At 32.0% G+C, this 27,624-nt stretch overlaps 1 protein-coding gene and 1 long non-coding RNA gene across 2 annotated transcripts; one reads left to right on the forward strand and one right to left on the reverse strand.

Moving 5' to 3' along the window:
* The first annotated feature begins 41 nt into the window (after positions 1-41).
* On the forward strand, positions 42-2,099 carry LOC124826009 (RING-H2 finger protein ATL64-like). Its single transcript, XM_047298773.2, has one exon. It carries the CDS (start codon positions 1,370-1,372, stop codon positions 2,069-2,071), a length of 702 nt encoding a protein of 233 aa, XP_047154729.2. The 5' UTR covers positions 42-1,369; the 3' UTR covers positions 2,072-2,099.
* Positions 2,100-22,802: 20,703 nt separating this feature from the next.
* Positions 22,803-25,082, reverse strand: LOC148204422 (uncharacterized). Its single transcript, XR_015785265.1, has 2 exons — positions 24,987-25,082; positions 22,803-23,014 (listed from the first exon to the last, which is right to left on the reverse strand). It is a non-coding gene; the product is annotated as an uncharacterized LOC148204422 (long non-coding RNA).
* Between the last annotated feature and the right edge of the window lie 2,542 nt (positions 25,083-27,624).

A 27,624-nucleotide genomic window follows, 5' to 3' on the forward strand; every position in this document is an offset into this window, starting at 1 on the left:
ATCCCTTACAAGGTTGAAATTGAAATTCTAAGATTATTACAATGGGGTTCTAGAATACAAGAAGCTGGAGCATTGACAATAAACTAAAGAAACAGGTTTGGACAAAAATCTTTAGCAGAAAATATGGAAAAAAGAGTTAATGTGACATGAGATACTCGGGGTCTAAAATTCGCAGGCCAACTGAAAAATGCCACAAATAAAGTTAGCTATGAGTTATATTTTATGTAAATTTAGCTATTCCTATTAATTGTACTTCTCAAAACATAACTTATCGAAAAGTGATTAATAATGAAAACAAAAAGATTGAACTAGGAAAAAGAAAATAGAGCATGTGTAATGATTTCCAACCCCAAAAAACCTGTGAATTATTGGCAATGCAGTATGACAGGAGGACCTTTTGCAAGCCTAATACTGTAACCTCTCTAAAAACTGAAAAGGGATCTATCCATTGCTGGAAACATGCAACAAAATATGGTGCAATCTAAGCAAAGATCTTCTGCTGCTATCAACAGTTGACTGCTAGCTGTGGTAGGGTGGTCAAAGAAAAAAAGAAAAAAAAAAGAAAAAAAGAAAAAAAGAAAAAAAAGAAAACAGCTATAGAGTGTATGGTTCCATTCACATGGGACCCCTGAACTCTGGTTGATCTCTTTATAACAGTAGTTGGGGTCCCGCGGCATGCCCTACCAAACCCAAACAACACAGCGCCCTTTCTAATATTGTCAAAGTTGTAATAAATGCATGAAAGCCCCTATAAAGACAATGAGTAATGTGAAAGTGAAGAAATTGTGGAGGGGGTTGCCTCCTTTTCATGATTGACTTAAGCTTGATGCAGTTTACAAGAACTAAGAATATCTTATTTTATTTCTTGGTCATGTCCATGAGTCATAAGGCCTTTGCCTTAGGAGTTAGGATCCTTTATTATTGCACCAATTTAATCAATTAAAACCACAAATAAATAAACAAAAACCTGCCACATGAATCCAATAAAACCCACCTACCCTCCATTGCCGTTGCCTTCACGAGTGCTTCATTTGTGCCCTATTTTTCTCTTCATCCCTCCACCCCCATTCCCATGCATTCCTCATTAATCCCTTAGATATAGGGACTCTCCTTTGACTTCATCTGCAACTCCCCACATAACATTTGTTTTTACGTAAACATTTTCACAGCTAATTGCAAAGAAACTACACTGAATACAAGAAACCAAGATTTTATTCAGCATTGCACAAACTGGCTCTTGACTGAGTTTTGTTGGGTCCCCTCCACCCAAAATCTTGTTTTAAGCTCAAAGCCCTGACCTTTTCCACAAATATAACCTACCCTTTTCCCCATTCAAGAAAACTACACTCACATTCTTCACTCCCCTACAATGCCGACTCAATCCGACTCACCCAGTAACTCACTGAGTCAACTCGCTCAGAACGTCTTCTCCGACAACAACAGCAGCATCATGCTCGCAGCCGTTCTTTCCTTGCTCCTAGTCATCCTCTTTGTCCTCCTACTCCACGTGTATGCCAAGTGGTTCTTATCTCAGTCGCAATTACGTTCTCACACTCGCCGGTGGCGAACTCCGGTGACTGTCTCCGACGTTCTGGAACCTTCCCATTTCCACAGTATCAACATAGAAGCTTCACCCACCTGCCCGAAGGGCCTGGATTCAGCGACAGTTTCAGCAATTCCCATGTTTGTGCACAAAACAGAGAAAACAGAGGAATTGGAATGTGTGATCTGTTTGAGCGTTATTGAGGAGGGTGAGATTGGAAGGAGATTGCCAAAGTGTGGCCACGCTTTTCATGTGGAGTGCATTGACATGTGGTTTACTTCACATTCCAATTGTCCCATTTGCAGAGCTCCTATTCTGGGAAGCGATGATTCTCAACCGGGTTCTGATGACGTCTTTGAGATTGTGGTTGTTACTCCTGGTTATGAGATTAGTCAGAGTGAAATCGGTGTGATGAGTGGTTCTGTTCCAGAAAATTCTTCTTCTTTGTTGGGTTTCTCTCTGAAGAGATTGCTGAGTAAGGTTTTTCTGTCACCTGACCATGTAACTGTATTGGATGCTTCACAATGAAATATGAACTCTTCTCAAAGTTTACACATTTTTTCTTCTCTTGAAAATGGATGTTTCACAATGAAATATAAACTCTTCTCAAAGTTTACTCATTTTTTGTTTTCTTGAAATTGTTTGGTTTTCTTCTGGAGATGTCTAGTTTTGGCCGAGAGATTTAAACTACACGCCCAAACTCAGAAAATTCAGCAAGAGCAAGATTGATAAGCTCTTAGACACATTTTTTGAATGATTATCGCAAAAGCGTGTTCTTTCCCTTTTACTATGCTAATATCATCTCCTTTCAATCATTAAAGCAAATTACTTGCAGAGACTACAGTAAACGGTTAATTTATTCATCAACGCATAATTTCTATAGCAACAGAATGGTGAAGTAAGTGTTTACTGAGAGTAGTTATAAATTGTAATAGTCTGATATAGAGCAGAAGAAAAGACAAAAGAGAGTACTTGATGGGTTTCTGATCTGTCGCAATTGATAACACTTTCTAACTGTAATTGATTGTTCTGATGTCTAAGGCTGTGTTGTTCAGTCATGATGAAGTAGTGACATGAATGAGCATGTGGGTAGAAGACAAGCCACAGAGAAGGGACAACTTTATGTACATCTTTCTTTCTGCTCATCCAAGGTCTTCTTGTGGGATGGATCAGAAATATAGGAAAAACTTTATTATATGTCAAATTGGATCCCTCTACATTTTTATCTTATAACTTTTAGCTATGAATAGATATATTATTTTATTTTTACATTAATATGAAATACCATTTTACTTATAAAAAAAATTATTAGAAGAATTTTATTTATTTATTTTTTAAAATTTAATAATTAAATTAGATTAAAGTTTCAAAAAGTAATAAATTTTAATTGTATGTTAAAGTTTAGAAATTAAAAATATATTTCACTCAATTCCATATATAAAAAAAAACATTATATAAAATTATCAATATGTTGAAATATGTTGAAAGTAACCGATTTGATTGATAAATAAATAAGTTTGGGCTGCACAACGAAATTGTGGAGTACAGAAAGTAAAATTGTTTTCTGGTAAGAAATAGTTTCCTTAGAATAAATAAATAAATATCGTTCGGTTTCATTTGTTCTTTTACTTCTTTGTCTTCAAATATGAAAGAAACAAACGATCATTTTTAATCGTAAATTGAAGTAGATTTTTGTCATGGTGTTCGTGTTGTGAAACGATGTTTGACATAGAAGTTGCATAATTGATGTCCAAAATCTATTAGTTTACCATTCTTTGCTTGGATTCTGCACATCTTAACAAGACAGGGAAGTATATACAAAAAATAATAATGAATGTAATTTGATACAAAGCTATGGCATAATTTGATGTAAAACTAGTTAAGATAATTGTATATAAATGTTTTGCTATGATATCAGCTCTATTTACTATAGATGATTCAAATTGTTACAAAGAAAAATATCATATTAATGGGTTGTTGTCATCAACAGGTTTTAACCATGCCACTTATTTCTGGTTTTTGCTGCATACACTTAATGGGAATCCAACAATTGCTATTAGAGCATTGTTTGAATTTTTTTCTAATAAATAATAATTATGAGTAATCTTGTTTCTATCCATATATCCATAATTAAAATACAATCATATATTTTAAGTATATCCAAAATTAAAATACAATCCTATATTTTATATCTGAATTCATAATAAAAATAGAATGGAAAAAATGTACTTAAATTTGTTATTGTGAACTATGACAGTGATGAGATTGAAAACACATATCTAATTAAAGAGCTTTAGAATGTTTTTTTTGTCTTAAAAGAGGATATAAAGGCAAAAAAAAAAAATAGTTTTCATAATATTATTTGTCTGACAAATGAAAGCCATAAAAGTAACTTTTACAAGTTATTTTGAATTTAATATTTTTAATTTGACTCATCATTTACTTATGAAATCTATAAAATAACTTTTTATAACAATTATGATTTTAATTCATAAACTTAATATTGACATACTACTTTATAATTTTAGTTAATTAGATAATGACCTATAATGCATTTAAATAAGATATATGACAAAAAAATTATTAACCATCTTCTATTAAAGACAATGTCTTCTTAAAAATGTATTAGACTTTATAAATTTAAAAATTTTAATTATATATCTTTTATATATATATATATATACATATATATATATATATATATATCCAAATAATCTCGTTTATTAGTTATATTAGTACATAAAACCAAATTGTATTAATTATAACTAAACTTATTAACAAAAGAATTAAGAGTTCAAATATGACTATAGTTGTGAATACTATAACAAATATGATGGTTTATGTAAATAATATCTTTATCTTTCGCCAATTACTTAGAGGAATGTGAAATTGTCCAACAATATAACATGTCGGGTCACCTAGTATGAATGATGTGGCTAAAAGATGAAATCATACTCTTAAGGATATAATAAAGAGCATGATTTGTCATTTTATCTTACAAAAGTTACTTCAGGAAGAGATATTAAAAACTATATCTTACATTTTGAATAAAATGTCAATGAAGATCATTGTTAAAAACTATATGAGCTTTCTGTTAGAGGAAAGCCTAGTTTGAATCATTTTCATGTATAGGAATATCTAGTTGAAGCAAGACCTTATAAGACAAATGAAAAAGAGTTTAGACTTTCAAATAATAAGTGACTACTTTATTGATTATTTTGAAAGATTAGGCTATATAGATTTTAGGTTTAAACTCTCGTTTGGTCCTCATATTCGTTGGTCAATCTCAAGTGGGTTATCGTTTTTTTTTTCGGTCTCAATTAGGTCCATAAACTTGTAAAATTGAGCCAATTAAGCCCTCTCCGTTAAGTTTCGCAGACGGTGTTAAAATTGGCTGACGTGGTGCACACTTAATCTGTTGATGTATATGTCTTATATTACGTGAAATTTGTTATTTAATTTGTTATTAAATATTGTCTAAGTGTTATATGACGTATTATGTTATATTATTTAATTGTCCAGATTAAGAATTTCTTCGGATTAAGAGATTTTTAATGAAATAGGGTTAGAGGCGTGTTGCGACCGGAAAGAGCCCTCCGCCAATAGCGACAATGATGGTTGTTGACAATGGTGAGCGACTAAAAGAACCGGACTCTGACCCTCTCTCAGTTTCGAAGCGCCTCCACCTTAGCTACTCCCACATCACTCCAACCCAGATTTGATTCTCCAAACCCTAAACCTCTGTCCCGAAGCTGGCTGCAATGTATTAGGCTTCCATCAGTGGCTCTCTTCCAATCCACAATTCACACACACTGACCACACACCATCGATGATGTCAGGTTCACTATCCTGCATAATATAAACCAAGGGTAATTTAATGGAGAAAAGGTGTTTATACGGAAAGTGAAAACCAGAAATGGATTCTACATCAGAAGATCGACATTAGGTACCTGAAAGCAAAAATGATTTTTCAACGTCTTCAAGGGCCCCGTCCCTAACTTCATCCTATAGCAACACACCAAATCAAAATCACCATTAATTAAGACCAATCGGTGACGGAAGAAATATGCTAACTAACTCTTCATTAAAGCAATCACCTCACCTCATCTTTGATTTTCCTGTACTCCATTTTTTTGCCTATATCACAGAGATCTGCGCTTCACTCTCATGTGCATTGGAAAAACAGAGTTCAAATTCTAAACTCTTACTTTCTGAATCCTGGATGCAACCCAGTGCCAGCCAAGCCAACAAAAAATTAAAATTTTGGGAGAAGGTGTAGCTCTTGGCAGAGAAGCCACAGATCTGGCCGCTGAAGCGTGGCGGAGACGAAAAAGACGCGTTTGGTGGCGGCGACCCTTCTGTTGGGGGCATTGTTAGGAGTGCGAAGCGGGTCCAAGGGAGAAACGCAAAGGGTGAGCGAGTTTAGGGCTTGTATGATGCCGGAGAACGATGGCTGGGTGAGGTTACTACTTCGTCTTCTCTCGTGGGTTCTTCTACTGAATTTATGAAATCCCTAATTCCCTTTCTCTAACCTTATTTTATTAAAAAATTTCTTAACATTACTAATTCAATTTTGTGCCACGTCAAACACAGTTAATTTAGTTAAAAATTTTAACGTCGTCTGTGAAAACTTAACCAACAGGACTTAATTGATTAAATTTTTCAAATATTTAGACCCAATTGAGACAATTTTACAAGTTTATGGATCCAATTGAGACCGAAAAAAAAATGATGATTTACTTAAGATTGACCAACAAATATAAGGAGTAAATAAGGATTTAAACCAAGATAATTTTTTAGACAAAAAAGTATAATAACAACTACATAACTTATTCATGCAGTTAGTTTTTACAAAACAAACTTAAAACTCCTACAAGAACTTCTCACTCAATGTAATTTGATATTTCATGAAGAACAAATTGAAGATTTTTAAGAACTTGTGTTTCATGAATCAATATCTTTGCAGAAATCCACAAGAGAAAGGATAATTATTATCTTAAATGATTGCGTGATATTTTTCGAGGAACATAGAAAAATAATGATATAATAGAATATGACTTAGTCAACTTCCATATAAGATTCTTATTAAAAAGTAATGAATAAGAAATATAAATCTATACAAAAAAAAATAGCAAGGTTTGGAAACTCTTCAATTACCAAAAAGTGTATACAAAAAGATAACAAGGTTTGGAAACTCTTCAATTACCAAAAAGTGCGAAAACCATTGCTTACAAATAAATATTTAAGGTTGAGCGAGATTTCAAAAGTAATGCGAAAAGATAAAATACTTGTTACTAAGAATTATATAAAAAAAAGAAGAGATTATAATTTCATCGAAAAACTTTCTTTAGAAAATCATGAATCTTCTTTCAAATTATATAATTTAAAAATATATTTTAAAATAACAATTTAATTAAAAGTTCATTTTAAGTAAAATTAAAATGGGTGTATTACGAATTATTCAAACGTAATCCTAGTATCACGACCTTCTTGAAAATAGATAAGTCAAGTTTAAAAGACAGCCTTCACGATAACATATTTTTATTTTAATGTCTTCTAAAACTATATGAATAATAATTTAAGTATATAATATTATTATTTATGTAGCATAATTATCAGATATAATTTTTCGAAAGAAGCACGTCAATTCTATATCACTAATGAATTATTAATTAGGCAAGTTTGTGGGAATTATAAGCAATGACCCCATTTGTATGTATGTGTACTAAATTAGTTTATTTTATCCTTTTATTTATCACATATTAAAGAGCCTTACATACTTATTGACTTAAAATAGTAATAAATGTATCTTAAACAATTTTAAGAGATTACATGGTATGTTATGTGGCTTAAATAATGTACACGTATTGCTAATATTATTGCATGAGCTGGTATTAAGAAATTTGTGATTAGAAGAGAAGAAAAAAAAAGCTTTGGGTCCAACCCCACTCTGTCACACTCAACCTTCTGGGCCTTACATCATTTTTCAGTTTCGTCTCTTGTCACGTTTGAATTTACCGCCGCTTCTCATTTATTTTGTTTGAATTTAAGGTATGAGTGTATTTTTAAACGGGATTAAATATGTTTTTATTAAATTATTATATATTTTGTTTTAATTATTTTTTCAAACACTGTTTTTATTTTGTTTTTTTCTACGGATTTAGCGTTTCATAATTACCATGAGTTTTTAAGACACATGTATTGTATTTCAAAGTTGGCAAGATAGCTTGAATGGTGTTTCACATTTCGGTGACAAATAATGTAACACGTTTCCATCTCAGTAAGGTCGGCAAGATACATGTATTGTGTCTCCAAATTGGCATAATATTTGAATAGCTTGGTAGAATATCCAAACAACCAATAAGGTGAATGGAGAACTTATATAATTCAGTGGAAAGTTTGGATAGTTTGGTAAGATATAATGAGAACTCAGATGGTTCAGTGAACAGTCAAGATAATTGAAAACTCAGATAGTTCGGTGAACAATCCAAATAGCTCGAATAATACCTTACTCAACTCTCTAGACTTCCAACCAACATATCTGAGTTCTCCATGCATCTTATCAGACTATCTTAATGTCTTACTGAGCTATGTGAATATCTTGCCAACATGTGAAAACAAATATTTTGCAATCTTGCTAAATTAGAAAAGTGACATAACTTTTGTCACCAAATTATCTTGTCGACTTTATTGAACTAAGAAATATGACAGAATATTTGTCATCTAGCTATGTTATTGACCTAAGATATAATAACATGTCTCAAATAAGTTAAAAACATAATACACAATTTCTCACGTTAAAAAAATATCTAATGATAATAATCATGGAAAACAATTATTTCCTTAAGAAAAGACGAAAATAAAATCATATTTAAAAGGAAAATAAAATTAAAAGTACTTAATAATTAATAATTAATAATTAATAATTAATAATTAATAATTAAAGAGTAAAAACATGTTTAATCCTTTTATAAATTCAACTATAAAGAATCTTTGCGAAAACATCTTAGGTAATTATTTTTAAAATAATATTAATGGATAAGTTACGATTGAAATTACGTCGTACAAACAAAAATACTGTTCTCTCGACCATATTTTACTTTTTTTATGTTAAAAAGTTGTGTTGTATAACACATTTTTTTAATTTTTTTAAATATGATTGTTGAGAAACATAAAGTTGTGTTTACTATACGAACTTTAAGAAACATAAATTTAATTTATTATTTGAAGTGATAATTAAGGTAATTGATAAAAATTAAAAGTGAAAAAACTGAAATAAATTTTGGTCAAAGTAATTATAGTTAAAATGGAAATAAAATAATATTCATTGTTTATATATGAATAATTAATATGATTATGGTTTTTTTATTTGTACATACATATTTATTTTTCGTTTACTTGAGATTGGTTAATCAATCTTGTTATGAATTGAATAGTGGTTGTCCACCGTGATTATTGGTATTGCAAATTAGAGTTGAGAATAAAATTGGGATTAATATTTGATAAAATTAAATTTTGTAAACTTGTAATTGATTTTCAACATGCATAAGAGTCCATAAATGCATTAATTTGTAAATAAACAACAGTAATATACCACCAATTATTTAATTTGATTGTTTATGTCATTATTTATTAACTGATTTGAGAATTTTTAATCCTTAAACGTCAAACTCATAATTTTGTGAACATATCACATGTCTGTACCTAGAATGATAAAAGTCCATACTTGTTAAGTAAAATTTATGACAAATGAATATTTTTAATCAATACTTATAAGTAATAAATATATATTTTAATTAAATGGTAGTTGACGGATGGGTACAAATATTCTAGTATTTAATATCTGGTGGATATTCATTACTTCTAATATTTCGTTAATGAAGTTTATTTAAATATCCAAAAATCAAATAATAACAATAAAGTTATTGATGGTAAATTTATTAAGTGAAATCAATTATGTATAATAATAAATTATTCTATAAAAATATTAACACTATTTCTTAAACCAATTATTCATTAAAACTTATTACTTAAACAAATTTATATTTATTGCTTAAGTTTTTGTGTACAGAAATTGTTAAATTACATTAATTAAATAATTACTAAATATAATCTCTTTATTGATTAGATATTAACTAATAATTTAACAGAAAAAATTCTTGACCAATCTCACAAACAACCAATTGTCCAGATAATTATTATTATTATAATACATTTTATTTTATATTATTATAAAATTTATAAATATAAATATGATTCTAATGAAGTTATTAATAATAATTTTAAGGTTGGAAAAATTATTAATAGAAAATTTAATAATGAAATTAATATTAGTATGAACTATTAAAATAATAAAAAATTAAAATTTATATTCATCTAATGATAATTCAATTTATTAATTAATTATTATATAAATTAAATTTAATAATTTTTATTATAAAAAATATTATTTTAGTGAGTAATTCAACCTATTACATTAAATTAATTATGTATATTTTCAAATAAGTTATTCTATAAAATTAATATTGTTTCTTACTAAACATAAAATTTTGTAATAATAAAATATCAATTTAAAATTTTTCTTTATATTAATAATAATAAATTTATTTATTAATTATTAATAATATAAAGTGAATTTATTTGGTAAAATTAATTATTTTAATTTTTTTAAAAAAATAAATTATGTATATTTTGTAATAAATTATTTAGTAAAATTAATATTAATTCTCATTCTAATAGTTCATTAAAATTATTATTTAAATAATATCATATTTATATTTTAAGTTTTTGCATCTAAGTTATTAAATTATTATTAAATAAAGAATGATTAAGTTTACCATTTATATTGACTAAAATGTTAAATCACACATCAGAATAATTGTGTTTGGATAAAATTTATGAGCACTAGTACAAAAATCGCAAGCGACGTTATGTAAGAGACGTTAAATTGACATCGAATTTAAAAATTTGACGACATTGAATTTAAAAATTTGACGACATTGAATTTAAAAAATTCAACGACATTGAATTTTTTTAATATACAATGTTAATCAATTTTTTTTGTTTTTTAATTAATTGTGATCTTTTTTACAGCTCTACGAGACCTGAAAAGCAGAAAAACAACAAATTTCAGTTTTTGGTATTTTATAAAGCAAGAAATATGAAAGTAGTATCAACAACAAACAACAATAACCAGCAACAAACAAGTTGAATCAAACAATAACAACAAACAAGTTCAACCAAACAACAACAAGTAAGTTCAACAAAAAAACAACAAATAAGTTCAACAAATAAGTTCTTCAAAACGAAAACGAAAACTAACTTTCAAAAGGTGGGTTCGTCGGAATAAAGTGTCGTCACCGATGATAAAGAAAGCAAAATGCGCCTATGAAGAACAGAAGCACGAAAATAATCGGTCAAAACAAACGAAAATCATACATCAAATGCATTTGTATCAAATGAAAGAAAGATTACATGTGATGGTCATCAAACTTCGTTCGAGAAAAGTTTGAGAAGAGAAGAGGATGTCGCGCGCTAAGATAAAGTGAATGAATTTTCAATCTCCCGCTCAAATTTTTATTGAATTCACTGTCCTTTTTGACGTCTAACGCTGGGGCATTCGACGTTTTATATCCTTTTACGTCAAATTACAATTCTAAACTACATTTAATAATTACATTTATTTACAAAAATATCACCGGTCATTTTTAACGTTGACTATTCAGTGGTTGGATGTTAAATGCGTGACGTTATACGTGGTTTTTGTACTAGTGGAGGGATGAATTAATTTGATAATAAAACTATTTTGTTTTACAAGGGAAGAGAATTTTATATAAGTAATTTTATACTGATTCAGATAAAAAAAAGCATTACCTTATGTGATTAATTTTTCTAAAGAGAGATTAACCAATCACTAAAATAAATCACAACTTACAATCATAGTGAGGATAATTTAGGTTTAGAAAGACACCTCCTTTGAATCTTACAAAAGATGAAGACACTTCTCTTAAATCACACAAGAGATGAAGAAACATCTTAATGAACATCTTCTTTGAATTACACAAAGGATGAAACATTTCTCCTAACAAATAGTAGTAACACTCACCCAAGAACCCACTTGGTGAAAGTTATCACTCTACCCACACTAGGTTTTTTAAAGCCCATTTTCACAAACATAGAGAGTTTCTCTCGCAGTCACAACTCTAAACCTCTGAGTGAAAAATTATTTTAAAAACTAGGTTTAGCGAAAATATATAGACTCTCACTTTTTAAAATTAGGTAAACAAAATTAAGAGTCAGGTCACAACTGCCGATGATAATCGATTATCACAAAATTCTTTTGAAAAACCTACTTTTAATTAGATAATCGATTATCATGATCACAAAACTTCTATGAAGAATTAAAACTCTCTTAGTGCTCTATTATTTGAGTTCTACCTTTAGACTTTTGGCTTACTAATTTAAGTATTTTAAAATAATATATATAAATTACAAAACTTCAACAACTAAACTATTAATTCTTCAATGCATCTCTTGAATTGAAGCATTATTTAAATCTTCAACACATTCCATGAGTCATCATCATCAAAACTATTATAAGATGTTTATCTTCTTTTTTTTCAACACAAACATCAATTGATATTTTTTTTTTCAAATATTCTTTTAAGAAAATCTTTAAAATATGGAGTCTTAATTATTAAAAAAATAACTCAAAATTCTAATATTAATTTTAATCTTAATTCAATTAAAATTTCAATGTCATTTATAGTACTAAATATAATCTTAATTTAAATTTTAGCTAAAATAATAATTTTAATCTTTACTTATATTAATGATTGATTTGTTACAATTACTATTAATTTAACTATTTGTATTAACTATTCGTAACCCTTGAGTTGTATCCTTTGGGTTCTAAACAAAACTTTTTCTTACCGGAATAACATTTAGAAAATGAGTTTTCATTCCCTCTTATTCACTCTTCTTCCTTTTTTCTTCTTCTCTCTATTATAAGTTTTATTTTATAACACATTATCAACACGATGTTTTACCAATTAAGTTAGTGGGAGCATTTTCTTTCTAAGGACAATGCTATGCATACCTTAACCCAGACTCTTTCTAATCATTTTCTCATTTACAATTTTATCTTACATTCTTATTTTTGTGTAAGCTTCTTTTTTAACGAAGAACCCGAATTCTTTTTTAACGAAGAACCCAAATTCTTTTTTAATGAAGAACCCAAATTCTTATTTATGCATGTTAAGTCTATTCCTTGTGATATTTGTTGATTCAATGACGACTTATGTTAAAACTAAAATTAAGATAATTTTGTTATGTATAGTAATTGTGATGATACATGTTGTTTGTGCTTTTTGTGAAATCGAAACTATGTTTTGGCCGGTGGTTGTGTTAGCCACACTTTCATTTCTTTTGTTGATCTTTGCATGTTCCTTGTTATTTAGGTGTAGATTGAGAGATCTTAATTTATTTTCTTTATGTCATGATAGTTATTTACATGTCTTGGTACTTGCATGTTAATAATTCATCATTTGAGTTCTTAGCATTCAAGATTGGAGAAAGTAAGACCATGAATGTGTTTGAGATTGGTAGAAAAGTCAATTGCATCTTAACAATGAAAACTTTTGACAATGAAAACTTTTGACAATGAAAACTTTTGATAATGAAAACTCCTAATAATGAAAACTCCTAATATTGAGGAACTTAAATATTACTACATAAGATTTCAATACTAATTAAAATTGTGAATATGTGTCCGATATTGATAAAGTACTTGTGATTACTATATGAGGTTATTCTAGTTTAAAATAGAAAAACTAATTCCATCTTAACAATGAAAAAATCAAATATCTTAATATCTTGATCCAATAAGAATATATCAAATTTATAATGTATAGTTGATTAAATGTTCTTTCCTCTCTCAACAATTCCTTCAACTTATATACACTTTAAGTCACGTTGCAAACGTTAAATGTCCAATTAAAATTGTGCAAAGTACAACTCACATTTGTTTATGTTACAAATATCTACAATCTAAATCTCTTTTAAGGCACATTAATTTAAATTTAAATTGAACAAAGAGACGTGTACTGCTTTTGTTCTATGCATTCTACGGTTTAGCAATTTGGTAGAAGATGAAGATTGGATATTATATATTATGATATATAGGCTGAACGGTTAACATCCAAGACCAATCGGTCTATCTACTGTAGCAGCGCTTGTCAACTCTACTGTAGCAGCGCTCGTCAACAAACCAGGTTAAATGATGTTGGGTCACAACACTCGTCATCCAGGTTAAAAGGTGTTGGACCACAATTGGACCAACATTTAAGTTATTGGACTAATAATCGAGTAGAGGATAAAATAATCAAGGATATCTAATAAAGCTGTTTATTAGCAACCGACCGAATTTTAAGGTAAATCTGTTTAAGGTAAGTCTGTTTATATTTTATTAGGCTTCTGATAACATATAAATAAGGGCCAAGCTAAAAGCCAATTCCGTTCACATTCTACTCACGCTCTACAAGATCCAAGATCCAAATAGATCCAAATACTCAATAGTGATAACAATTCACTAAATATTCAATTGTGAGAAGAAGCTCATCAAACCGCTCATAACTTGAGTGTCAGAGTGCCTTTTGTAGGTACCTCCTCCATTAGGAGTACAACCGAACGACATCCAGTGTTCAACCGAACGACATCCAGAGTCCAACTGAGCGACACACACAACTCAAGCATTGAAAAGCAGCAAAACAACGTCAAATGTGAAGAAATGAAGATAATTAAAGAGAAAAAGAAGAACATAACTTTATGAAAGATAAAGATGTGCAGCACTAGGAATCAAAATCATAGGATCCTAAATTCCTCCAAAAGTGAAAAACGCTAAGTGGAATCCGTGTATATACTTTCAACTAAACTTCGAAAGAGGCCATGTTTGAATATAATAATAAATTAATTTGATACTCCAAGTTTGGAGACAAATAGTGGTACCCGCATTACTTCACTTCTGCCACGCCATCAAACCTTTTCAATTGGCCCTAATTAATGCTCTTTTAGCTTTATGCATTTTTTTAACTTCACTACTTTTGAGAGTTGAAGATAACAAATGGAGTTAAAGCATACTGCCTAACTATTAATTGGCTTTACCCATTTTTATTCTACTCTTACTTATACTTTATATACTTTATGAAACTCAGTAAAGAGTAGGGTAGCTTTCTAATTTCACGCTGGATTCATTATTTAAAAAGAATTATATAAGAATAGGTTAAAAATTAGTGTTATTGGTAATTAAAGAGAATAAAAGTGGTGCATAAGCTTGTCTATTCTATTTAAGATCAATAGAATGAACTCTTTTGCACATTAAAATTATACTTAATTTGGCAAGATTAATCTAACATTAGATAGTATTTACTTGTCACAAAATTTTACATATTGAAAAAATTAAATCCGAATTCTTTTATACAATATAATATATGATTTACTAATGACATGAAATTTCTTTCTAATAATATTTATATAATTATATTATCCAGATTAAATATTTTTTATTTTTTAATTTTCAGTCAAAATTAAAATTAGTCTATTTTGAAACTTTGATCTAATTTAATACCTCAATTTTAGAAATGTATGGATTTAGTCATTTTAACTAAATTTTGTTAAGTTTATTTAAAGTTTCAAAAGTATTTCATGATTTTGACATATTTTTTCTTCAATATTAGCTAAAAAATACATTTAAAATCTCTAATAAACTTAACAAAATTTAATTAAAAAGATTAAATTCACACGATTTTAAAGACAGAGAACTAAATTAATCCAAAGTTTTGAAAAAGAACTAATTTCGATTTTTACTTAAAATTAAAGGACCAAAAAGATATTTAACCTTATATTAAAACTAATGTCCTTGAGCTTTTGAATAATTAAAAAGAAAAGGACTTGTCCTGTAACATTCAAAAATAATTTTTATTGAAACACATTTAAGTTGATTAGTTAAATTTAAAGGATTGAGCACTAGAAATATGTAACAAACGATCAAGTTGGGAATAATGTAAGGATGACAGAAGAGTCAATTGCAGAGTTAGTTAGAAGAGGATGACACATGGCAAGTGGTACTGAAATTGAGGACATTGGTAAGGGGCACATCTCAAGGTCAACACACGTTGGAGAGATTTTGTGATATGAGAGTGAGCATAAAACGTGAAGAAAAGGAAGAAAGAGAGTATGGATGGATTGAATTAGAACCTTTCAATCTTTGGTGGTTCATTTCTCAGTTCATTTTTTGTACGGACCTTTTTTGGTTATCAGTCAACTATTGTACGAATATTTTATGGTTACCGTTATGCTATTGTACAAAGTTGTTTTCCAATTTTAATACCAATATTTCATACTACTGTTTCATTCCTTTTCCTGGATAATTTTTTCGATCATTACATTGGTGCTTTCATTGCCTCATGGCTAAAAACACACGCCTGAAGGAACTCACCACGGAGGTGAACCGTTTCAAAGATCTACCAGAAAGCATGAACAAGATTGTTGAGGCTTTAAACATTCAAACTAAGGAAATGAAGAAGCTAATGGAGCTCTTAGTTGCTCGTGATAAGGACAATGCTACTCGCTTTGAGACACTCGAGTCGAATCTGGATTCATTACTTCATTTGGGAGGAACAAATAATACTGCTTCGCAGAATCAACCATTCCATGTTTGAAATGTCAAAATCGATTTTCCCATATTTGATGGAGCTTATGTGTAACAGTAGATTTTTAAGGCTGAGCAACGTTTTAGTTAGTATAAAGCTCCTGATGAACAACGATTAATGATTGTTGCAATACACCTAGATAAATAGGTAGTCCCTTAAATTCAAATGCAAATGCGTGAGAATGTTTTTCCTACTTGGATTGCTTTTACTAGAGCTCTTGAGCTTGAATATGACCCTTCTCTTTATGAATGTCTCAAATCTAGTTTGTTTAAGTTGACTCAGGAAAATTCTGTTCAGAATTACTATGTAAAGTTCACGACGTTGGCTAACAGAGTATAATGTATTATTGTTAAAGCCTTATTAGATTGCTTTGTTTCGGGACTCAAACCTGATATCAGACAGGATGTTATTGCTCAAAATCCAACCACATTGCTGAGATGTGTGTCATTGGCCAAACTATATGAGGAGAAATATATACCCAAATCCAAAACCTACCACAACACCTTTAGTCGTAATACATAAGCCACCAACCCAAACCTCTATGAATCCCTCAAAACTACCAGTTTAACACGACTATTGCAAAATCCTACCAATACTACACCCATAAAAAATGACATATAAAGAAATGGAACTTCGAAGAGAAAAAGGACTTTGTTTTACATGTGATGGCAAGTTAACTCCCTCACATAGATGTCCAAATAAGCAATATCTACTGCTACAACTTGAAGAAGAGGAATTACTTAGTGCACAAGACACGATCCAAGTGAGCCAAAGCCAACCTTGGAATCTCAAGTTTTAACTGAGCCTCACTTGCATATAGTGCATTGAAGGTGCCTCAGGTTTGGGGACCATGAGATTTAAAGGATTGATCAATGGAGTACATGTCCAGGTGCTACTTGATAGTGGTAGCTCTAACAATTTTCTGCTACCTCGAATTACTCATTGGTTAAAGTTGCCTATTGAGCCAATTCCTGATTTTAAAGTACTGGCGGGTAATGGTCATGCCTTTACTGCTAGCGTAGTCAATAATGTGGAGGTGAAGATTCAAGGGAATTCACTATATTTACCAGTGTATCTACTCTTAGTTTCAAGTGTTGATTTGGTCCTTGGAGCCTTTTGGCTCTCAACTCTAGGCCCCCACATATTGGATTATAGCAAGTTGATCCTCAAGTTTTTATTAAACAACCAATTCATCACTTTATATGGGGACTATACACAATTACCATCACAAGCTCATTGCCACCATCTCAAAAGATTTCACTAAACTCAAGCCATTGCCGAATTATATTCCTTCCATTTTTCCTTCAACACAGTTCATAATGACCAACGTATGGAATTGCCAACCAATATTAAACCTGACTTGACCATATTGTTGCACACGTACAGACAAGTGTTTTCCACTCCCTCTGGAATACCTCCATCCAGACTTCACAACCACTCAATTTCCTTAATACATGGTGGTTAGCCAGTGAAAGTTAAGCCTTATAGATACCCCATAGCCAAAAAGAACAGATTGAAAAAAATGGTGAAAGACATGTTGGATCGCAGCATAATTTCTCCTAGAAATAGCCCCATTCAAATTGACTATTTGGGACATACACTAGTGCAAAAAACAACGTATAACGTCACACGTTCAACGTCCAACCACTGAATAACCAATGTTAAAAATGACCGGTGACATTTTTTTAAATAAATGCAATTGTAGAATGACGAAGCCCCATTCAAATCGACGTTCTATGATGGTAATTATTTAAACCAGCGCGTCATTCTCTTTCTTCTTTCTTCTAAACCACCAATTGTACGTTGAACCCCTACAGGGTTCGACGTAATATTTGTCAGTCAGAAGCCAAAGAGTCACCTTTTTTAATTCTTTTTTCTTTTTTCTTTTAAACAACAAAAAATACGTTGAAGCCCTATAATACGTCGAATTCTGTAAGGGCTTCGACGTATAATATGTCAGCCATAAGCCAAAAAGTAACCCTTTTTAATTCTTTTTTTCTTTTTTCTTTTAAATCACGTATAATTCTTTTTTTCTTTTTTCTTTTTTAATTTGTCAGCCAAAAGTTTCCCCTTTTTCAATTTGAGCGGAAGATTGAAAATTCATTCACTTTATCTTAGCGCACGAGACCCTATTCTCTTCTCAAACTTTTCTCGAACGAAGTTTGATGACTATCACATGTAATCTTTCTTTCATTTGATACAAATGCATGTTAATTAACTACTTTATGTATAATTTTCATTTGTTTTGATCGATTATTTTCATGTTCGTGTCCTTCATAGGTGCATTCTGCTTTCTCTCTCACTGGAGGAAACACTTTAATCCGACGAACCCACCTTTTGAAGGTTAGTTTTCGTTTTCGTTTTCGTTTTGAAGAACTTATTTGTTGAACTTGTTTGTTGTTGTTTTTTGTTGAACTTGTTTGTTGTTGTTATTTGGTTGAACTTGTTTGTTGTTGTTGTTTGATTGAACTTGTTTGTTGTTTGTTGTTGATACTATACTACACATTCATAGTTCATGCTTTATAAAATACCAAAAACTGAAATTTGTTGTTTTTTTACTTTTTCAGGTCTCGTAGAGTTGTAAAAAAGGATTACAATTAATAAAAAAAACAAAATAATTGTTTAACATCGAATAAACATCGAATTTTTTAAATTCGACGTCAATTTAACGTTTCCCGATATGGCGTCGACCTTGAATTCGACGTGAAAGGCCAAAAAACAACGACGTTATACGATATTTTTGTATTAATGATACATTATGTGGAAATGTAGTTGGTAGGACAAGGGGAAGATTTAGGTTGTGATTGATTGACCAATTCACACTAACATCAAACAACTTAGAGGGTTTTTGGGGCTCATAGGCTACTACAGGAGATTCATTAAAGAATATGCTTTTATTGCAACCCTTTTTACTAATATTTTCAAGAAAGACAACTTTGTTTAGGATGATAATACTACTACGACTTTTGAAGCACTTATGAAGAGAATCACTAAAGGTCCAGTTTTAACTCTTCTTAATTTCTCTAAGCCCTTCATATTAGAGACTGATGCCTCTAGTCAAGGTATTAGAGTTGTTCTCAATCAACATTGCCATCCCATTGTCTATTTCTCTAAGTTGCCCCAAAGATGTAGAAGCACTCTACCTATAATAGAGAGTTTTATGTTATTTCAGAGGCTATTGCAAAATTCAGACACTATTTATTAAGCCACAATTTTATAATAAGAATAAACCAAAAGAGTCTTAGATCTTTGAATGATCAATCTTATCAAACTATAGAACAACAAAATTGGTTTCTAAAGTTATTAGGTTATGACTTCACTATTGAGTATAAGCTAGGAAAAGAGAACATTCTGGCACATTATCTTTCCAGATCATTCTTCATGGCTTTGTTTCAAACTCAGAGTATGCTCATTGAGAAGTTAAGGACGACTCAACTTGAAGATACTGAAATTACAGCTATAGTGCAAAAATGCAGCAGTAACTCACTTGCAAGCCTACATTATACAGTGCATGAGAACCTATTACTTTGGAACGATACAATTGTAGTTTCCTATAAAGTTGAATTGATATCTCAAATTCTACAAGAGTACCATAGCTCACTTACTAGTGGCCATGTTGGTTACACTCGTACTTTAGCAAGAATTGCTTGACAATTTCATTGGTATGGTATACATGATGATAGCAAGAAGTTTGTTCAACAATTCTTAGGGTGCCAACAAGCTAAGACAATTAATATTGTTCCTGCTGGATTACTTCAATCCTTACCTATCCCTGATTCAATTTGGGAAGATTTGGTGATAGATTTCATCAAAAGACTTCCTCCATCTCATGGTTATACTATAATTTTGGTAGCCATTGACAAAATTTCAAAATATTCTCATTTTGCTACACTAAAAGGTTATTTTAACAACAAGCAAATCGTTGAGACTTCCATACACATGGTGGTTAAAATCCATGGCTTTCTAAAGACAATAGTTTCTGATCGAGATAAGGTCTTTATAAGTCAGTTTTGGCAGCAATTTTTCATGTTGGGTGGCACAACTAAAAATGTCAACAACTTATCACCCTCAAACAAATGGTCAATCTGAAACTCTCAACAAGTTCCTTGAGATGTATTTGAGATGCTTTTGTTTTGACAAACATAAAGACTGGTCTAAGCTCCTTCCATGGGGTGAATACAGGTACAACACAACCTATCATACCTGCATTGGCATGACACATTTCAAGGTTGTTTATAGTAGAGACCCTCCCAAGCTGCTTAAATATGTTCCTAACAACCAGGACCATCCATCAATTTAGGAACAATTGCTCAATCGTGATGAAGTGCTTAGTAAATTGAAAACTAATATACTTTGAGCCCAACAAATTCAAAAGAAATATGTTGATCAAAAGAGGAAACCACTTGAATTGCAAGTAGGAGACAAGGTTTTCGTGAAGTTACAACCTTATCGGCAACATTCCTTGGCCTTGGGAAACAATCAGAAGCTCAGTCTTAGATACTTTGGTCCTTTTACAATTTTGCGGAAGATTGGAAATGTGGCTTACAAGCTTCAACTGCTAGAAAACACGAAGATCCATCCAGTTTTTTATGTATCCCAATTGAAGGTGTGCCAAGCCAACCATGATAAACCATATGTTCCATTACAAATAACGATCACTGATTTAGAAGCAGTAATACAAACCTGCTTCCATATTACATACACAAGTCATTATTAGAGGCACCCAACAAGTTCAACAACACTTAGTCCTATGGGAAGGTATGAATAGCTCATAGGCCACATGGGAAGATCATCAAATTTTGACATCAGTTTTTCCTGATTTTAACATTGAGGACAAGGTTATTTTCAATGGAGGGGAAATTGTAACAAACATCAAGTGGGGAACAATGCAAGGAGGGTAGAAGAGTAAATTGTAGAGTTAGTTAGAAGAGAAGGACATGAGGCAAGTGATATTGAAATTGACGGGCCAAGGGGACACTAGTCAAGAAGGTCAATACACGTTAGAGGAATTTTGTAATGTGAACAACTTTAGAGTCAGCATAAAACGTGAAAAAGGAAGAAAGAGAGTATGGATTGAATTAGAACCTTTCTCTCTTTGGTGGTTACTTTTTTTGTTCATTTTTTGTACGAATCTTTTTCGGTTATTGTTCTACTATTGTATGAACCTTTTTTGGTTATTGTTCTACTATCTTTTGTTTACCAATTTTAATACCAATATTCCATACTACTGTTTCATTCCTTTTCTTGGATAGTTTTTTCGATCACTACAAAATATTCACTCCAATAATTGTTATTTTTTCCCCTAAATTATATAACATACCTATGAATTTGATACGGGTGAACATGAGAGGGAATAATTTTGAAATGGTTTATATGATTCAAGTGTAGGTTTGTTTTATCCATTAGGAAGCTATACTTTCAACAGAAAGTTTAAAGTAAAAAGTTTTCAAGCCTACAACGCAAGGATAGACATTGCAGCACACTAGTGCAGAAAAGGCTTTAGACGTCCGTTCTTTTGGCCTTTTGATGTCCGACCTTCCCCCGACGTCTTTGTGGGTGACGTTACTCAAACGTCGGGGGGTTCACATCGGACGTGTATATAGACGTTCGATGTGTCAAGCCCGACGCCTATCCAGACGTTTGGTGTACACCCTCGGACGTCCCACTTGCCCGTCTGACGTCCCAGAGACGTCCGTCTCCTCCCTCCCCCGACGTCTACACAGACGTCCGAGGTGTATCCCACGACGACCACCTGCCTGAATTGTTTTGTGGTAGGGCTGGGGTTGGACATCCGTTTGTGCACTGCTAGACATCCGTCTGTGCACTCGGTTGATTGCTTCTATAGATAAGGCGGAGCGTCCTTGGCTCAGCATTTTAGCACATAGGGCTTCGGCCGGCGCTACTACAGCGCTTCGCTAACTCGAAGCCTCTCGCTAAATCTAGCTTCGCTAACGCTCGACTAAGTCTTGAACCTTCGCGTGTTCGCTTTCTCAGTAGCAAAAGCGCTTATCTTTGCCCCTTAAGTAGAAGGACAAAAATGATCTTTTTTGTTTTATTGCTCCCGCTTCCTCGCATCTGCGCTCGTCAAGCCAACTTTGTTGGTCGCCTTTTTTTTGTTTTGAGGGAGGGAAAGCCTTTCTTTCGTCGCCCTCCCTCTTTGCGACCTCATCACTTCAAAGCGCAAACCAATTGATTAGTCACCAGGCGGAGCGCACCTTAGGTACTTGGCTTCTAGCTTTTTTAGGTTATGCAATAGACGGGAGGATTAGCTCTGGATCCCCCTGCTTGCAGAAATGAATGGATCAGAAGGGAGGTTACACAACCATTAATAGTTTTACTAAGAATAATAATACAATTTAGCATATGATATCAATTTCCTCCAAATAGTCATTTTCATCATAACCATTAATAGTTTTACTAAGAATAATAATTTCACTCCCCATAGTCCCAAAATACTTTCGAAAACCATTGCTCTGATACCATAATGTAACACCCGAATATTTTAAAGGGTATTACTGATAGTAGAGACTAAATTAATTTGATATCTCATATAAACAATCAAACTTTATTTCAATTACTCCAAGTACAATACCAAACTTACAAACTTTAAACAATATAGTCTTCACCATTGAAATTTCAACTTATAAATTTTACACAACATAATCTTCCCAATACAAATTTATTCTTTTTACAAAAATCCCTGAAAGTTTTTCCCCGCATCTCTCTCATCTCTAAGCTTTTTCAACCGCATCTGCAACATTATCTAATCACATATAACATGAGTTATATGATCATAGTACAAACAAATAAGGGTAAGCCAACCATATCATAAAATCATTAAACTTGTAACAAAAATATTAAAATCATGTATTTCTGCAATTGATAAAATATCATTATTCCGATGTCATTAATTCATCATTATCAAAATCATCTTTCTCATTTCCATAAATCTTACAAGTGTACCATGCTTACTCATGAAGCCTTATGGTCAGACCGCTCTCTGCCTGCTTCCTTAAGCCTCACTTACATACTATGTCTTACTTTCTGAAGCCTTATGGTCAGACCCCTCTCTGCCTGCTTCCATAAACCTCAGGTGTTACTTTGCTCATACCAAACCCTCATGGTATAACTCGAACATACTACTCCCGGTAGTAAACATCATTTCATAAGTAATGATTTCTCATATCCACTCCAACATTTCATAGAAACCAACAATTCATACCCTCTTATCCACCTAACTCAATCATGTTCATTCTTTAATCATGAATTCATAATAACCCGTTTTGGTATCGATAAATTAAACATATTGCCAGATATCATGCTTCATATTATAAACTCATTTTGCCCATAACGAGTATAACTCAACATATTTTCACCAAACAAAGATCATGGATCAACCAAAATACATCAACATATCTTAGTAACTACATATTAAAGTCTGGCTCAATGTAATGATAAATAAAATATATATGAAATTTTTACCATGATAATATTATGCATCTACAATCAACTTGTTTTATTTTATTTTCATCCTAGTAGAGATTTTTCTTTACCCCAATTGGTCACCGGAGAGGACCCAGATGTCTGAACGCATCAAACTCACCTTCGACGCCAGCACATATGACTAGTCACAACTGACTGGACCAGGCCAGGGCTGCTCTATGATCAGGGATGTGCCAACTCAGGTTTTTAAAGTTCCTCTATCCTACCAACAAAGGGAGGCCTTCAATAATTAACAATTTATTTATTTAATTTATCTACCTTGTTTTCTTATGCTCTAAATCTTAAAATGCCTAATTTTACTTCCTCTCACAACAACCTCAAACACTGTATATATTTAATACCCATATACAAGCTATTACATAACCCTTATTCCAAACCTTCCAACAAGATTAATTTCAGCCAACAAACTTATTCAATAAAATCATCACAATAAACATCCATAATAGAATTCATACAAGATAATTATAAACAATTAACAATAATAAAACATTACTATAAATGGTCATAGAAGAATACAATATTTGACAATCATAAAAATAATCTTAATATAAAAATTCATGGGGAAACAAGAAGTTGAATCTGGCAGAGCCGGTTAGACAACTTCTAATCCATCCATCAATACAATATAATTAAATAACAAGAACAATACATGTATGGGGAAATAAGAAGTTGAATCTGGCAGAGCCGGTTAGACAACTTCTAATCCTTCCAAAAATGCAATAAAATAAATAAGTAAAGCAATAAATAGTTTGGGGAAACAAGAAGTTGAATCTGGCAGAGCCGGTTAGACAACTTCTAATCCTTCCAAAAGTGCAATAAAATAAATAACTGAAGCAATAGAAAGTTTGGGGAAACAAGAAATTGAATCTGGCAGAGCCGGTTAGACAATTTCTAATCCTTCCAAAATAAAATAAAATTAAATAAGGAAAACAATAGAATGTTTGGGGAAACAAGAAATTGAATCTGGCAGAGCCGGTTAGACAATTTCTAATCCTTCCAAAATACAAAAAAATAAACAACTAATAACATACAAGTGGCATAACATAATCAACATTACATTTTACAACTATCACACTTGGATATCAACACAAAGCATACTCTCATTTAAAATTTAAGATCATACAGAAACAAAATACTCCATATTCAAGATATAAGATCAGAAAAAGCAAAATATAGCATATCCAAGACTCAAGATAATACAAAAGGAAATACTCAAAGTTAGCTCCCCTTACCTCTATTACAGACTTAATCTCCTCGTCCTCTGAAAACTTCCAGAATATCCCCTTTGCAAAAATTTGAAATTCTTCCAACTCTCTTCTCTCAAAAATTTTCTAAGTTCTTTGGTGTAAATTTTCAGCCTCCCCCTCTTGGCTATTTATAGCAAAAAAATTTACTATTCATTTTTTTACTATTCATTTTAACTATTCATTTTTTTATTCATTTTACTATTACAAAAATAATTTTTTATTTGCAATTTGATAGATTCTGATCTCAAAGCTACGTGGAACACTTATCCTTTCCAAAAATATTTTTTTTTTTTTTTTTTTTACTATTCACTTTTTACTATTCACCTTTTACTATTCACAATTTACTATTCACTTTTTTTTTTTTTTTTATATCTAGTATTTAACTTACAAATATTTTTCAAGGATCTTACAATCTCCCCAACAACAATTATTTTCGCCCTCGAAAATTATTTATTTAAACAAAGACTATCTAACAAAAGATTACTTACAAAAGAGATATGGATATTCCTTTATCATAAATTCTTCCAATTCCCAAGTCATTTCCTGTGTGTCTTCATTCCAAAGTACTTTTACTGTGCGAATATCTTTCCCTCTTAGCTTTTTCATTTGAACATCTAGTATACGCACTGGTCCAACTTCCATTGTTAAATTTTCCTTGACCTGAATTTCATCAACTTCTAACACATGCTTTGGATCTGGAATATACTTCCTCAGTTGGGATACATGAAAAACGTTATGCAAATTTGCCAATCCAGGTGGTAATGCTACCTCATAAGCCACTGGCCCAATCTTTTTGAGAATTTGATACGGTCCGAGAAATTTTGGTGTCAGTTTCCTCATCTTGATAGCTCTCCCGACTCCTGTAGTTGGTGTTACTCGTAAGAATACATGATCTCCTTCTTCAAATTCTAACGGTCTTCTTCTTTTGTCGGCATATGACTTTTGTCTACTTTGAGTTGCTTTCATCCGATCTTGGATTAATTTTATTTTTTCTGTGGTTCGCTGTAATAGCTCGGGTCCCACTGTTAGTGCTTCCCCATCTTGAAACCAACACAACGGGGTTCTACATCTTCTTCCATATAAAGCTTCATATGGTGGCATACCAATACTGGAATGATAACTGTTGTTGTAAGTAAATTCTACTAATGGTAGTATCTCATTCCAACTTCCAAGATGATCTAATACACAAGTTCTTAGCAAATCCTCCAAAGACTGAATAGTCCTTTCTGTTTGACCATCAGTCTGAGGGTGATAAGCCGAACTCATCCTCAACTGCGTTCCCAGAGCCTTCTGTAGCGTCTGCCAAAACCTTGAAGTAAACCTTGGATCTCTGTCTGACACAATGCTTGTAGGTATTCCATGCAACCTCACTACTTCCCTGATGTATAACTCCGTCAGCTTTTCTAGAGACATACGTTGATTAATGGGCAAAAAGTGAGCGCTCTTGGTTAGTCTATCAATGATAACCCAGATAGAATCGTGACCTTTTGATGATTTTGGTAAATGTGTTACAAAGTCCATCGAGATACTGTCCCACTTCCATTGAGGAATGTCTAACTGTCGTAACATCCCTCCCGGTTTTTGATGCTCCACTTTTGCCTTCTGACACACTAAGCAGGCTGCTACAAACTCGGCCACATCCCTCTTCATTCCATTCCACCAAAATGACTCTTTCAGGTCTTTATACATCTTAGTCATACCTGGATGTATGCTAAGACGACTTTTATGGCCTTCGTCTAAAATTAAATGTTTTAATTCACTCTTTGCAGGTATACACACTCTGTTCTTAAATCGAAGGATGCCATCTTTACTTAGAACGAAGTCCTTAACTTGATCGGTGTCCAACAACCTGATCTTTTGCTGCAACTCTTGATCCATCGACTGCTCAACCTTCACTTGTTCTAAGAAGTCACTAGTGATTACTAAATGACCACACCATATATGATCTGGGGTTAACTGCAACCCCAAGTTCATATCACGTAACTTTTCTAACAGTTCTAATTCCTTCACCATCATTGTTGTTATCTGAGCTTGTCTCCTACTCAATGCATCTGCCACCACATTGGCTATTCCTGGGTGATATAAAAGCTCGAAATCATAGTCCTTCATATATTCCATCCATCTTCTTTGTCGCATGTTCAGCTCCTTTTGATCGAACAAATACTTTAGACTCTTATGGTCACTAAAAACTTGGAAACTTGCCCCATAGAGGTAGTGTCTCCATGTCTTTAATGCAAATACTACTGCTGCAAGTTCTATGTCATGCGTTGGGTAGTTCTTCTCATGCGCCTTTAGCTGCCTAGATGCATAAGCTACAGGTCTCCTTCCTTGCATTAGGACGCACCCCAATCCTTGATATGACGCATCGCAGTACACCTCAAAAGATTTGCTAGAGTCTGGAATGATTAATACTGGTGCTGACGTTAGTCGTTGCTTCATATCCTCAAAACTGGCTTCGCACTTGTCAGTCCACAGAAATGGTTGATCTTTACGAGTTAACTGAGTTAGAGGACCTACAATCTTGGAAAACCCTTCAACAAAACGTCGGTAATAACCGGCTAATCCTACAAAACTTCGTACTTCAGTTACAGTTTTCGGCCGCTCCCACTTTAGCACAGCTTCC

The sequence above is a fragment of the Vigna umbellata genome, chromosome 1 (genome assembly GCF_029865625.1).
Source record: "Vigna umbellata cultivar VRB3 chromosome 1, Vumbellata_1.0, whole genome shotgun sequence".
NCBI lineage: Eukaryota > Viridiplantae > Streptophyta > Magnoliopsida > Fabales > Fabaceae > Vigna > Vigna umbellata.